At 36.5% G+C, this 16,494-nt stretch overlaps 1 protein-coding gene across 2 annotated transcripts in view; it reads right to left on the bottom strand.

Annotated features, from left to right (window-relative positions):
• Nucleotides 1-16,494, bottom strand: part of CDK13 (cyclin dependent kinase 13) — a 121,600-nt gene that overhangs the window by 78,060 nt on the left and 27,046 nt on the right. For both annotated transcript variants that reach the window (XM_039462077.2, XM_039462078.2), the window contains exons 2-5: nt 14,559-15,218; nt 6,431-6,601; nt 4,599-4,738; nt 1,449-1,619 (exon numbers count right to left, since the gene is read on the bottom strand). In XM_039462077.2, coding sequence (XP_039318011.1) covers nt 1,449-1,619; nt 4,599-4,738; nt 6,431-6,601; nt 14,559-15,218 — 1,142 coding nt within the window. The remainder of the gene's footprint in view (nt 1-1,448; nt 1,620-4,598; nt 4,739-6,430; nt 6,602-14,558; nt 15,219-16,494) is intronic.

The raw sequence follows: 16,494 nt of genomic DNA on the forward strand, positions 1-16,494 counted from the left end.
AACCTTTCAAATTGTGCGTCATGCATGTGTGAATGAGAGAGTGAGAGAGAGTGAGAGAGAGAGAGAGAGAGAGAGAGAGAGATGTGTGTGTGTGTGTGTGTGTGTGTGTGTGTGTGTGTGTGTGTAGCTGGGGAGGAGGACAGGAGGCTAAGTACCATGTTAAATCAGAACGTATCTACTTCTATCTTTTTCTTTTCATTTTTAGAGACACAGTCTTGCTCTGTCACTCAGGTTGGAGTGCAGTGGCATAATCATGGCACACTGAAGTCTCTATCTCCTGTACTCAAGTGATCCTCCTGCCTCAGCCTCCTGAGTAAATGGAACAACAGGCATGTACCACCATGCAGGGCTAATTTTCTGATTTTTTTGTAGAGATGGGTTCTCATTATGTTTCCCAGGCTGGTCTTGAACTCCTGGACTCAAGTCATGCTCACACCCTGGACTCCCAAGTGTTTGGCTTATTGATGTGAGACACTGTGTCTATTTTATGTTAGATTTAGTTGGAAAAAATTTTTTTGCTGTTTGCAAACCTCAGAATATAAAGTCGTAAACTTTGGTTCTAAAATCTTACTATAAAGATGTAAAACTTATCAGCAGTAGAGTGTTGCTTTCACCCATCATGTCCCCTATAATAACTATGTGATAGCTATAATAAGCAGACTAATTTATTGTCGGCTTCTCTGCTAAATAATTATACAGATATACATACCCAACATAGATTGTTAAAGGAAATTTCAAGTACGGAATTTTGCCTCCACACTTTCAGAAATAATATACATGACTACCATGTTTCCTTGTATGTTAAGGCATTTGTAACATAAAAATGTAGGGTAAAAATAAAATTCTATGAACTAGTTTTTCAACTACTAAAAAATGAATACTAAAAACTATACACTGATGCCCAAAAAAACACATACTACTAGTGAATACTTTATGTGTAATATTGGCAAATACTCTTTACGAAGCTTACTCAAAAACCACTAAAGTGCCAGGCGCGGTGGCTCAAGCCTGTAATCCCAGCACTTTGGGAGGCCGAGGCGGGTGGATCACAAGGTCGAGAGATCGAGACCATCCTGGTCGACGTGGTGAAACCCCGTCTCTACTAAAAATACAAAACATTAGCTGGGCATGGTGGCACGTGCCTGTAATCCCAGCTACTCAGGAGGCTGAGGCAGGAGAATTGCTTGAACCCAGGAGGCGGAGGTTGCGGTGAGCCGAGATCGTGCCATTGCACTCCAGCCTGGGTAACAAGAGCGAAACTCCGTCTCAAAAAAAAAAAAAAAAAAAACACTAAAGTAAGTAAATTCTTCAACTCTACCAAACTTAAAAATACAGAGTTTCACATTAGAACAACAGCATCTAATTACTCAAATAGTCATATCTATAAAAAAAATTTGCAAGTTAACAACATCAATCATGAATATAAAATAGTAAATATGCACACACACCTTTGTCCTTCTTAAAATCCAAAGCATCTTCTTTATCAGTCACTATTTCCTTCATATTGATAATACTCTGATGGGTAAGCTGCCGGAGAATTTTAATTTCTCGAATTGCTGTAATTGGAAAGCCTTCCTTTTCATTATCCAGACGTACTTTTTTTAAGGCTACCATTTCTCCTATTAAGGAAATTAAATAAAATCAGGTTACCAGCTGACATGGAAGCAGATGACATTTTTCTTAACTTTAAATGTATTTTAATCCAATTCTGTTCCTAATTCTCAAAAATACAACACAAAAAATGTTTGTTTCCAATACAGCAAATCATAGTATTTATAGTTCAAAAAATTAAGTCTGTCAATAAATAGATCATGGAATATTTATATAAACCAGGGAATACTATACAACTGCTAGAAAGAATGAGGTAGGTCAAATACATTTACATTATGCTCCCCATTTATATATTTAGTGAAAAAAGTAAGATGCTTTTACATTCACTTGGGAAAGAGGGGAGGGGAGGGGAGGGGAGGGGGAAGAGAGAAGAGAGAAGAGAGAGGGGAGAGGGAAGAGGGGAAACGGGAGAGGTGAGAGGGGAGGGGGAGGAGAGGAGAGCAGAGAGGAGAAGAGAAGAGAAGAGAAGAGAAAAAGAAAAGAGAAGAAGAGAAGAGAAAAGAGAAGAAAGAAGAGAAGAGAGGAGAAGAGAGGAGGGGAGAAGAGAGGGGAGAGGGGAGGGGAGAGGGGAGGGGAGAGGGGAGAGGGGAGAGGGGAGGGGAGGGGAGGAGAGGGGAGGAGAGGAGAGAAAGATGCTAGGCGAGGTCTGGTGGCTCACACCTGTTCCCAGCACTTTGGGAGGCCGAGGTGGGCGGATCACAAGGTCAGGAGTTCAAGACCAGCCTGGTCAACATAGTGAAACCCCGTCTCTACTAAAAAGACAAGAAATCAGCCAGGCTTTGTGGGGGGCGCCTGCAATCCCAGCTACTCGGGAGGCTGAGGCAGGAGACTTGCTTGAACCCGGGAGGTGGAGGTTGCAGTGAGCCAAGATCGCACCACTGCACTCCAGCCCTGACAACAGTGCGAGACTCCATCTCAAAAAAAAAGATGCTGAAGAGTGGGTAAATCACACTGTCATTTTTATTCTTTTTAAGCGAATGAGGAAAACGGTAAATAGCCAATATGCTTATGTATACATAAAATGTCTCTGAATAGAGGAGGAAAAAACTATCAGTTAAAAATTATGCTCAGACACACTACTTGCTCAAACCTAGCCAGTTACCTAGTAGTAAAACTGGAATTCAAAATCCAGTTACTTGTCTCAAAAATTTATGTTCTTCACCACTACACTAAATTGCTACATAATTTAGGTATGAGTCAGCTTCGTGTCAGAAATGATCGAAAAAGTAAATATATATACACACACAAGCTTTATTATAGTGAATAATAAAAAGTTCACAATAATAAAGTTTTGTTCATTCCACTTCTTTGGAGAAAAAACATGTTCTTACAAATTTTCTAAAAGAACCAAGTTTATTCTTTTAATCATTAAAACTTATTCTATTCATTTTTTATAAAATTCCTCCTATAATGTATATGAGTCCTTGTTTTACTAAAGTTTTAAAAATTGCAATCTTTTTGATAACACATCATTATAAATACCAATTATTACTCTATGCAGTAATTGCTTTCAGTAGTTTCTAACTATAACGGCGTCTCCCATATACTATATTGCCTCAAATAGCTGTGCTACTGGCTTATTTCTTTTTTTTTTTTTTTTTTTTTTTCTCGAGAGGAGTCTCATTCTGTTGCCCAGGCTGGAGTGCAGTGGCACAATCTCAGCTCACTGTAACCTCTGCTTCCAGGGTTCCTGCTTCCAGGGTTCAAGCAATTCTCCTGCCTCAGCCTCCCAAGTAGTGGATTACCAGTGCCACCACCATGCCCAGCTAATTTTTGTGTTATTTATTTATTTATTTTTTTATTTTATTTTATTTTTTTTTTTTGAGACGGAGTTTCGCTTTTGTTACCCAGGCTGGAGAGCAATGGCGCCATCTCGGCTCACCCCAACCTCCGCCTCCTGGGCTCAGGCAATTCTCCTGCCTCAGCCTCCTGAGTAGCTGGGATTACAGGCACGTGCCACCATGCCCAGCTAATTTTTTTGTATTTTTAGTAGAGACGGGGTTTCACCATGTTGACCAGGATGGTCTCGATCTCTCGACCTTGTGTTCCACCCGCCTCGGCCTCCCAAAGTGCTGGGATTACAGGCTTGAGCCACCGCGCCCGGCTTATTTATTTACTGAGATAGAGTCTTGATCTGTCACTCAGGCTGGAATACAGTGGTGCTATCTTAGGTCACTGCAACCTCCAGCCCCAGGTTTCAAGCAATTCTCCTATCTCAACCTCTTGAGTAGCTGGGTTTACAGACGTATGCCACTACACCCAGCTAATATTTCTGTTTTTGGTATAGATGGGGTGTTGTCATGTTGACCAGACTGGTCTCGAACTCCTGTTCTCAGGTGATCTGCCTGCCTCAGCCTCCCAAAGTGCTGGGATTATAGGCATGAGCAACCACACCCAGCCTACTGGTTTATTTCAATAAGGAATTATGAGTAAAGAAAGATAAATTACTAGCTCTATACATTACTAAGTAAAATACATAGCTTCTGAAACAGCTACTTTTTGTTCTCCTCTGAGGCCTTTTAAAACTTTCTGAGTTCCTGATTACGTTCTGAAAGATTAAGCTGGTAAAACTGGCCTCCAAGGATAGTTTCTGCATGAAAAAAACTGAAAGCTAAAATGAAAGGGTTGGGCTTATGACAAAAAAATTTACTACTAAGATTAATTCAGGTCAAGATACTTTTCCCTCTGATTAATAACAGTACAAGAATTATTCACCATAAAAGAAAGAAAAACTAAATCCTACCATACAGTATGTCACAAATACTAAAGGTATACTTTTTAAAATATGAACATATACAGACCCACTTACACGTACTCATATTTTACGTAAGTGCATATATAGAATAAAATTAAAAACAAGACGAAACAAACACACAATAAATTTGAATTAAACATTTTGGAAAATTTCCAAAGCTAAACATTAGAAAAGAAACAGAAACTAAGCACATTCCATAGGCCCAAAGATCCCCACAACTTGGCATTCTTACCAGTGTCTTTATCCCTGGCTTTGTAAACTTGTCCGTAAGTACCTTCTCCAATAATTCCGATGATATCAAATTTATCCACGCAGCGTTTTCCCCAGTCAATATCTTTTTCTTTGATTTCACCATAGCGAGGCCCACATATTCTATCAAATATAGTTCTAAAGTTTTTATATACAGTCAAGCAAATTGAATCAACTGTTCAATAACTCAGTATCTACCCGCCACCCACTTGTATACTCTTTTGTTTTCCCTATCACTGCAGTATTTATGATCATTTATCCAAAACAAGTAACAACGATTTGGTATTGTAAGTTATCATAAAAACTGACGTATCGTTTCTACATACTGACTCTTCCTCCGTAGGTAAGTATTTAAACTCAGAAAAAAAAGTAGTAGAGCTTGTATGAAGGGCTTTCAGAAATAAAATGTAATTTCTCAATGAGTAGATGAAACCAACACTAGTAGAGTCAAAATTCTCTAACCAATCTCCAGAAAGTTTTTATTTTTCATCCATTAACAATAGGTACTTTTTTAAAAAACAAGCATTTGATAATGAATGTTAACAAAAATCTAACTATAAAACTTACTGACAAATTTAGACTTATGGCTGGATAAAATCATCTGAAAAACATCAAAAAAAGATTTTTCAGTCTAAGAGAGTACAAAAGGTATTAATATAATCAACTCTCAGGAATCCACATTTAAGCAGATACAGACAGACAGGTAGGACAAAAATCCAAAAATCTTTCAGTCTTCAAAAAGATACATAATTTTCTAGTATTTTAATATTTTAGTAAATCACAGAAATTGAAGTAAAGGAATCAACTGCAGTGTTCAAGAGACTATTTTCCAGCTTTTAAATTTTCTTTGGAAACAGGATCTTGCTTTGTTGCCCAGGATAAAATACAGTGGCACACAATCACAGCTCACTACAGCCTCTTCAGCTCAGGTGATCCTCCTGCCTTAGCCTCCTGAGTAGCTGGGACCACAGGCGTGCACCACCACACCCAGCCAATTTTTTTTTTTTTTTTTAATTATTTGTAGAGATGGGGTCTCCCTATGTTGCTCAGGCTGGTATCAAACTCCTGGACTCAAGTGATCCTCTCGCCTCAGCCTCCCAAAGTGCTGGGATTACAGGCATGAGCCACTGTACCAAGCCAGTTTTCTAGCTTCTATTCCATTTAGAAAATGATCTCAAACTCATACACTAGGCACTACCTGAACCGCAATTCTAAAATCATATCTAACTTAAAGCCTTCTCTGTCCCTTGGTTAAGAAGTTTTTAAAAAAAAAAAAAAAAAAAAAAAAGCACCAATGCTCCCTGCCTTTAACTGATTAACAGGTTTTAAAGAAAAGAGTTCTCTCTAGGCAGTTACTTGAAGCTAATTTAGGATACTGATTTCAAACCTTCTTCTACTCCCATCTCTTGCAAAATGAAGAATATATTTGTTTATGAGAGAAAACGGAGGTAAAAACAAAGGAAATAGCAGCTTGCCCATTACTAATTTTATTTGGGCTCACTAAATGCTGACTTCTACTCTGCCCAATTTCAGTGTTTCTGTGTTATTTCAATCTCTTAATAAAGTATCTTTAACATATACAATATCGAAGGAAATTAATACATTACAAATCATGAGAAAATTAAATTTGGTTTTATTGTGAATAAGAATGCAAGCAATTATGATTTTTTTCAAAACTCTAATAGAATTCATATATTTAAGTTGAAATAATAAGTACATTTTTAATTTTAAACCTTAATTTAGTGTTTTATGAATTTCTGATGACCCAGAATCACTGCTGGTCAATTTAAGAGCAGGTAGAAAGCAAGCACATACTTAGGCCTCCTTTTACTATGTAACTGTGTTGCTGTTTTCTTTTCCTCTGGACTCTTTGAGAGATCATCACCTCCAGGTAGCTCAGGGGGCAGCGGTAAATCAGCAAGTAGACATCGGAGTTTCTTTTCTACTTCTTTTTTAACTGCTTTTACTGAAATGTTTCCTCGTAAGCTAAAAATGTAAGAAGTCAGACAAATAAAACAAAAATTTTGCTGAGTAATAAAAATGTGCCCATGTCTTACATTTAAGTAGCAACAATCATGAATAATTCAACAATATTTCACATTATAAGACTATTGTCCGAGTTTCTTTCCAGCTAAAGCAATACACTATATTCAACTGTAAAATGCAAAATTTGGGGTACAAATGATACACAATTAGGTAAAAACTAAGGAAATCTGTCTAAAGTAGGAACTTTAATGATAACTTTGTATCAATATTGATTCACCATTACCCAGTGTACCATACTTATGTAAGACATTAACGGTAAGAAAACCAGGTACAGGGTATTCAGGGTCTCTCTGGTATCTTCATAATTTTTCTACAAAGGTAAGATTATTATAAATATAAAGTTTATTTTTTAAAATGATATAGGATTAACTATATTAAAATTAAAAATCAACTAAACATGCTTTGCATTAAAACTCAGTTTTGCAAAGCATTTGGTTTTTTTGTTTTGTTTTGTTTTTTAAGATACAGTTTCTTTCAAAAAAGAGCTTACAGTCTGGAAGACAGGTAGGCAATAGGATAAAGCATTATACAAACAGATTCCTACAGTATTTTAGTAGCTAATGGGTAGCTAAATCAGGTCTGAAATACAGTAAAGTCTTCTTTTTAGAAAAGGTATCACCTGAACACATCTGAAAATAGGCCTATTCAGAATAGCTTACTTAGAAAACTATAGTCTCTAACTTGTAATTAGGCTTTAGTCAAAAGTTCTTATTTGTCTGAAGATTCAAATCAAGATTTTTGTGAGCAAAAAACTGAAGTCTTAATTTCACTTACAATTTAAAATTTAAAAGGCTACCTTATATTAAATGTCAGTATATTAACTATCAAATATTACTTTCCAAGAATGTTACATAATTTAAAACTTTACACTTTTATTGAATATTTGCAATAATCAAATAGAAAATGTGATTTTTAAAAACATTTCTGTACACCACAGCAACAAAAACAATAAAATGCCTTAAAAAGAAATATACATGAGCGATAGAAAAAAAATAGAATATCTGACCAAAGAACATAAAATTAGATCTGAACGAATGAAAAGAAACCATGTTTTAATAGAGGAAACTCTAATATTATAAAGCTGTCACCAAATTATGACTCTATTACATTTAAGAGTTCCAAAAAATATCCAAGAGTTTTTTTTTTTTTTAAATACAACTTGACAAGCTGGTATAAAATTTGTCTAAGAATAAAGGCAAAAGAACTGCCAAGAAATTTCTGAAAAAGTAAAATTAAGTGGGACTTGCCCTATCAACCTATACAGAGATCTAGAACTAGAAGCCAAAGTCTAATTGAAGTCAACGGATATATATTACTCACTCTATTCAATGTTTTACAAAGAACTATGAATTGTGAGTAATTTTAAATCCAAAGATTTATTAATATTCAGGTTCTAGGTTTCTTTTTAAAAAAAAAAAAAGTAAAAGCTCTAATACACTGGGCTTCAATTCTTATACAGCAACATGGTGTTGAGGTTCAACAGCAGAGTGGTTTACTCGTCACTAATTTACACCATCCCCTTCACTTTTATATTACTGTCTGCCCCTAAAATAGAAATTTGAGTTTGGGAGCCAATACACCATGTATCTAAAGACATTACAACAGTAAGATACTGAGAAAGAAATAAAACATGTTAAAAGAAAAGAAAGTAGAGAAACACGTAACTGTAAAAATTTTTATATATGTCATTTCAAATTAGCGAGATGAATTATTCAATAAACAATACTGGTAACAACACTGGGTTGGGAGGAATAAAGATGCAGAACACTTCTTTACACAACAAACAAAACCAAATTTCTTTGAGATCTGACTTAAACTTTTTAAATTTTATAAACCTAGGTGTCTTAAAGGAAAGAGAACAGACTTGACTAGATAAAAATGGAAAACATTCATATGACCAAATGCAAAACAAATGACAAGGATAAGCAATAAGCTCTGAGAGGCAAAGGTCAACATCCCTAAAGTAACAATTAAAAATCAATTAGAAAAAGGAAAGCAACTTTAAGGAAAAGCCAGCACAGAATGTGAGAAAGCAATTCACCAGAAAAATAATAAATAACCAATAAACATTCAAGAAAATACCATACCTCATTATAAAAAAAATACAAAATTAAATAATTACATATTTTAAAGACTGTCAAAATTGACACTATCCAAAACTGTTAAAGCAATTTCATAAATCTGGGTGCATAAATTAGAATATAGTCTTATTAATACATTAATTTGGCAGTTTCTATCATATTTTTAATGTGCATACTTTAGCATGTAACTATCCTATAAAAATTACTTAAATATACATAAAATATTAATATATAAGGAGAGTTTAATAGCAAATAATTATACACCTAAGTATCCATTAATCAACACAAGAACATGATATATCCATTTCTGCAATAACACTGGGCCCATCTATACCAACATGGAAAGATCTCCAACACATTAAATGAAAAAGCAAGTCAAGAAACGTTACCCACGGTATGATCTTATTTTTTAAAAAAGTAAAGAAAACAATTACATTCTGTGAAACATATAGATTACCATCTATCTTATGATTTCATGGGAAAATAGACTCCAATTTTGGGAATGAATCAAAATTCAAAGTGAGCCTAAGATATATCTTTGACTAGAAAGCAAAGAAACACTAAAAACAAATGAGGTCATGTCAAAATAATAAAGGAGTCAGCTTACAGGAGCTTGTACTGGCCAAATTTCAGACACTGTGAAGGTCAAAAAGAATAGTGGCTATTACTATCAGTAACACAGAGAATAAAAATTCATGAGAGTAGAATGATTAAATGAGATGTGAGTAACATGTATTTACAAAAGAAGGCCAGCTAATATTAAAATGAATGGCAGGATTAGAAAATCACCATATTTAATTTGGGCAGCAGCAATAGGAAAAAAAAAAAGTCACCATTTGCAGCCCCTACTATAGTAACTGAATTAGACAAAGATCATTAATGGTTGCTAAACCATTAGGTGGCAGGATATTGTTGGGGAAAAGGATATTCAATCATTGTCAGAAGTATTAACCTACAGCTCACTTCTAACTGCAAAGCAAACTCCAGGTATGCACCCTCATACATGGAGAGACCTTAAGGTTGGTCATCACCTTAACCAAATGATCACATCACTACTAGTAGAGTAAGACAGTCTGATATTTTGGTTCCCCTGTAACAATAGCATAAACTACACAAAATTATCTCTTAACTATTCTGGCTAAAAAACTGTTTATTCTTGATCTAAACAAAGCACAAGTAATTTCCAGACTATGGGAAACAAAGGGGTTGGAGAAGTTAAATGATACCAAAAAGAAATAATCAGATAAATCCAAAGGTGGGACATTCTATAAGATTACTGGCCTAGACTCTTCAAAAAGTCATGGGGCTGGGGTGGGGAGTACTGATTATTGATTACATATAGTGGTTGACATTATTGTTCATTTCCATTAGATTATTAACTACTGTTAATTTCCTTGTTATCACAATGATACTGTGATCAAGCAGGAGGCTGACCTTATTCCTGGGAGATGACTGAAGTATTTAAGGTATAGCTAAAAGAAATGTATACCCAGCCAGGCATGGTAGCTCACACCCATAATCCCAGCACACCTGTAATCTCACTGCCTGGGAGGCCGAGGCAGGCAGATCACAAAGTCAGGAGCTCAAAAGCAGCCTGGCCAACATGGTGAAACCCTGTCTCTACTAAAAATACAAAAATCAGCCAGGCGTGGTGGTGCGCAACTGAGGCTGAGGCAGGAGAACTGCTTCAACTGGGGAGGAGGCTGCAGCAGAACTGCTTGAACTGGGGAGGCGGAGGATGCAGTGAACTCAGTTCTTGTCACTGCACTCCAGCCTGGGCAACAGAGCAAGACTTCATCTCCGGGGGGAAAGAAAGTGTATACATATACACACACCCTCATTAGTTCTCCTAACTAAAGATGGAATGTGCATGAGTGCTTGTGTGTAACTTTTTCTCTTCTTTTTCTTTTTTTTTTTTTTTGAGACATGGTCTCACTCTGTCACCCAGGCTGGAGTGCAGTGGTGCAATCACAGCTCACCGCAGCCCCGACCTCTCGGGCTCAGGTGATGCTCCCACCTTAGCCTCCCCAAGTAGCTGGGACTACAGGTGTGCACTACCACAGCCAGCTAATCTGTATATTTTTTGAAGACATGAGGTACTGCCACGTGCCAAGGCTTGTCTCCAACTCCTAAGCTCAAGCCATCTGCCCACCTTGGCCTCCCAAAGTGCTGATTACACTTTGGGATTACAACTGTGAGCCACCACACCCATTGAGACGGAGCATATAAAACAAAATGTTAACAACTGCTGAATGTAGATGGGTAATTAGATTACCCAACTAGATAACTATCATCCAGTAGTTATACAGATGCTAATTTTATTATTCTTCAATTTTTCTAAGTGCTTGAATACTTTCAAAACAAAAAAACGTATGAGGGAAGGGGAGAATTTACTTGGATATATAATAAAACAGCAAAAACAAGTTGAGTATAGATTTGCAAAATCAAGAGGCCACCCAAAACACACACACACCCTTCTGCTAATGTATGTGTGGATACAACAGTGACAGTTAACCAGGAATATAGACACAGGCATGTTCAAAGAAAGCAAAGATCAAAAGCTTTCCTTAAGATACGCAATGAGATTATGCAGACCATTACTCACTCTTCTTTAAAATTATCTTTAAATTTACAGTGAGTAACAAGTAAATAAAGATACCTCCCATATTCAGGTTTCCTAAACCATGTTATAACAGAAAAGATTGTTTCTTTACCTCAACAGAAATAGTTTATAAACCACTTTCAACTAATAGCTGTTCAGCACAAAATAAAAAGTATACAATGGTTACTAAAAAGAAACTTGTAAACATCAAATTACCATGACTATTACTTTCAGATACATGGAAAAAATGGCCTGAGGGTGATCCCCCTCCATTATAAAAGGGGATGGAAAACCAACCAATAGTTCCTCTTTTACAAAAATCAATCTTTTTCAATTGAAGCACTAGGTCTATTCCTTAAGCAACATATCTACATGTTACACATATAATGGTTTATATATTACACAATGTAAATCAATTTTGTAATTTTTACTTTTTTTCAGTAAAGTAGTTTTAAATATTTTTAAAATTTCCTGCAGTGCTGATTTATACAATGACTAATTACAATAACTAAGATGCGTTAACACTTTACAGCTTGCAAAATTGAGTCCATCAACTCATTTAAACTTTATAACTAATCTGTGAGGTTAAACTGTAAATATTTTCACCCATGAATAGAACTAAATGGACTGAGGCACGGAAAGATTAAGTCATGAGAGTAGTAAGAGGTACAACCAGCATTAAAAACTAAGCTTTCTACTATAGCCCACTAACAAACTGTATTGTACTTCTAACAGTATTATAAATATTAAATATAAAATAAGTCTCCTGTGCTATGCATTCCCTTCAACACCCATTTATTTCTAAAAGCAATCACTTCTAACCATTTCTTTTTAAAATACATTTTAATTTAATCACCTGAAAACTTTTATAAAAAGTAAAATAGAATATAAAGTCTCTTCCTCACATGTTTACATTTTGGTAGTTAAATTACAGACATCAAAATAAGGAAAGTTCCATTGGTGATGATTTAATCTTTGGCTATACACACATAATAGCAGTGCTCACGAATCTCAAAAAAAACTTCTGTATCCATTAAACATACAAACACATTCAAAGAAAGAGAAAACAAAAAGAGGAAAAAGCAGAAGACAGAAAAGATGGATCAAAACAAAAGTAATGACCAAGAATTAAATGTGCCACCAACTAAAGACAGATGCATAAAGAATATCCTCATTAAGTACTCATGTGTACGTACAGAGTTCCTGAAAATATCCTAGTAAAAATTTACTCCTAAAGTATATATGAAGAATAAAGTAGAGAACCACCAGTCTCAATCAAACATGTATTCTCAGTAACTGGTTACTCTCACTAATGAAGTGATCAATCCCACACTCAAGCCCCTGTATGCTGGAGAGCCCATTCTAGGACTCATCACAATTACAAATCACTACTTACGGTAATGAACACTTAAGTGTTCCTTGAAAACAGTCAAACCTGCAAATACAATTATAGCAGTATAATCAAATAAAACCTGATTAAGTTGGATGGGGTCTCCCAACATTTTGATTCTTTTTAAAAAGGCACCTCAATGGGCATGAAATTCAAGAATTATGATTTTTACTTTTGTTTGTGTTAAATTCTAAAAGTTTCATAATGACAAAGTAAGCACTTGTGCACATGGCATTTTTATCCATCTGTTTTCAAAATACATGTATTTTTTAAAGTCAGCTAGGAAAACTACTCATATAGTTGTTTTGTTTTTTTTTTTTTTTTTTTCTTTGAGACGCAGTTTCGCTCTTGTTACCCAGGCTGGAGTGCAATGGCGCGATCTTGGCTCACCGCAACCTCCGCCTCCTGGGCTCAGGCAATTCTCCTGCTTCAGCCTCCTGAGTAGCTGGGATTACAGGCACGCGCCACCATGCCCAGCTGGTTTTTTTGTATTTTTAGTAGAGACGGGGTTTCACCATGTTGACCAGGATGGTCTCGATCTCTCGACCTCGTGATCCACCCGCCTCGGCCTCCCAAAGTGCTGGGATTACAGGCTTGAGCCACCGCGCCCGGCCCATATAGTTGTTTTTAAATGGGGAGTGGGAAGGAGTGGCAGCTCTAACTTCTTCATAAAAATAAAAACAGCTAAGTGGTGTAATAGGCAGATAAACCTCACGATAGTCTAATTCTTCTACCCTAGGATACATAAAAGAAATATTCTTAGCTGTATTTACTTTACAGTCCCTCTTACCTTCATCCTCTTAAGAATATAATGTTTCTCAATTTAAAAAAGCCATACCCCCAATGTTCATAATAGAAATGTTTAAACAAATTAAAGGAAAGCATAATCACATTATGAGTTTTGAGGGTTTCTTTGGGTTTTTTTTAATTTTGCTTTGTTTTGAGACAAGTTCTTAACTCTGTAGCCCAGGCTAGAGTGCAATGACTCAATCTCAGCTCACTGCAACCTCCGCCTCACAGGTTCAAGTGATCCTCCTGCCTCAGCCTCCCGAGTAGCTGGGATTACAGGCACCCGCCACCATGCCCAGGTAGGTTTTATGTATTTTTTGTAGAGACAGGGTTTCACCATGTTGGCCAGGCTGGTCTTGAACGCCTGACCTCAGGTGATCCACCCACCTCAGCCTTCCAAAGTGCTGGGATTACAGGCTTGAGCCACCGTGCCCAGCTACATTATGAGTTTTCTATAATATAATGTGATTAATCCCTAACTGCAAGACAGGCTAAAAAAAAGTTTTTTTAAGTAAAAGATTTAAGATTAAGAACTACATTGGCTTGGGAAGAATTAAAAAAAAAAAAAGAGTTACAAAAAGACTACACTAAAAACTGACGATAAAGCCACTGACAGTGATAGATTTACAAGGCCACTGAAGAAACTCAAAAATAAATGAGACAAACACTTATGAGACTTATATTAACCAGGGCCAACTCACTCATAAAATGTCCTGTCTCTGACTGTATCATCAAGGAAAACTCAACCAAAGAGAATACTGGCATTTCTAATACCCAAACTCATACTGAAATATTCACTGGATCCCAAGGCAATGGCAATATTTCCCTGAATTTCTTAGCATAAACTTTTAATTTTGCCAACTTGTATGCAAATGTACTTCATTTTAAGATGCATATAATAAACAGAATTCATTCAGTTACTTGTGGTCTTTTTTACTAAGGTTGTTTCGAGAGGGCTGGGGAGGCCAAATCATTTCTCACTTCAGATTTGCATTTTTTCTTTAAACAGTTATTGACAAATATTTTTGCACTTACCTATCAGCTTCTTTATCTTCAGGCAGCATGGGAGGCAAAGGTAATGGTGGTAATGTAGAGGTCACTAAAGCTACATGTTGCTCCTTCTCCTTGGCTCCTATGCTTGGTGTAAGTGGTTTGGTTTTCTCTTTAAGAGATACTGGTTCCTCCTTTGAAGCAGCAGATTTACTCTCCTTTCCAACTACGACTGCTTTCTTGGTGGCTTTATCTACAATCAAATTATTTTCCACCTTTGTTACCTGAAGAGGTGGCTTTGTTTTTGCTTTGTCATTTTTTAAAGTTCCACCACTTGAGGGAGAAGGTGCATGCTCAGTTTTCATTTTCTTCATATCCTTCACATGGTTTGTTTGCGATGCACTGGCATTAGTTTCTGTATTCCCCTTGGTAGGTGTAGAAGTGTTTGAAGCTTTTGCAGCTTTGGCAGCAGCCTCAGCAGCCTTAGTTGCTTCTGCAGCTTTCGCTGCTTCTGCGGCTCTTGCTGCCTCTGCCGCTCGTGCTTTTTTATTCTTGTTCAATTCAGCTGCCAGGCTACTCTTCAGAGTTAGTGTGCTAGGAGAAATACTAGAATGACGACTTCTGGATCTAGACAACCTGTGCCTGCTACGAGATCTTGAATGCCTAGATGAATATGGGCTTCTGCTTCGGGATTTGCCAGACCGTCTGGTGAGAAATAATTAAGATTTAGTCAGTAATGGAAAAAGGTTCAGTTTGGAATTTACAAAGACAGTGCTAACTTGAATTTATGAAATAAAGTAGGAATTTACTTAATTTCAAATTCACATTTTTGAAGGAGTTTTGAAAAATAATAAGTTCTTTAAAGTGGTCACAGTTTTCTTCCAAATGGATTGCCCTGATCTTGCTGTGGTCTACAAATGTAAAAATTAGGAGGCAAAATGTCACAAGGCATCACTGCTGTCTCAGAAAAAAGAAGTATGCAATAAGGATACATCAATGGTAATACTAGTAGGGTAAAGTCTGACATATCTTTTACCAGGAGACAGTTGCCACACCTCAAAACTACCTTCCTCATCCATACGTTCAGATGTAAGCAGTGGTCTGTCCATGGCAAGAGTGAAATAGACAAGACCTACTACTGGGCAATAAATAGGGTCTCTTAGGATTTGTTTCAGAAAGATAGTTTTAAGAAAATTTACAGTCAGGCGCGGTGGCTCACGCCTGTAATCCCAGTACTTTGGGAGGCTGAGGCAGGCAGATCATGAGGTCCAAAGTTTGAGACCAGCCTGGCCAACGCAGTGAAACCCCCGTCTCTACTAAAAACACAAAAATTAGCCAGGTATGGTGGTGCACGCCTGTAGTCCCAGCTACTCAGGAGGCTGAGGCAGGAGAATCACTTGAACCTGGGAGGCAGAGGTTGTGGTAAGCTAAGATCATGCCAGTGTACTCCAGCATGGGCAACAGAGCAAGACTGTCTCAAAAAAATAAAAGAAAATTTACATTCACACACATATTAACTAAAATAGACATGAGTGAGCATAATCACTTTACTCACATAACACACATAAACAAAATAATATCTTATGAGCTACATAATCCCACACAGAAAATGCAACAGAGTAAAAACCATCCAATCACTCTTAATCTGAGGCTCTGACACTCTTCAAAATGAACGATAGTAAAAAAAGTTAATATACATATCATTTAAGTCTTCATTTAAGTGCTTGACAACTATTATTTTACCATAATAGAATCAAACATTTACAAATTGTGGATTATTACTCCAATTTATCAGAAGGGAAGAGCACAGAGAGGCAAAGTAAAAATAATTCCCACAAAGAACTATGCCACAAATAGTGGTATAGCCTGAACTAGGACTTAGGTTTTCAGGCTCCTGGCTCTATAAAAAATGAGAAACTAAATCTTAGGAACTATTTATTAATAATGGTGCCATTTGCTTCTCAAAATTATTGGAAAACAT

This window comes from Saimiri boliviensis, chromosome 10, assembly GCF_048565385.1.
Source record: "Saimiri boliviensis isolate mSaiBol1 chromosome 10, mSaiBol1.pri, whole genome shotgun sequence".
NCBI classification, from domain to species: domain Eukaryota; kingdom Metazoa; phylum Chordata; class Mammalia; order Primates; family Cebidae; genus Saimiri; species Saimiri boliviensis.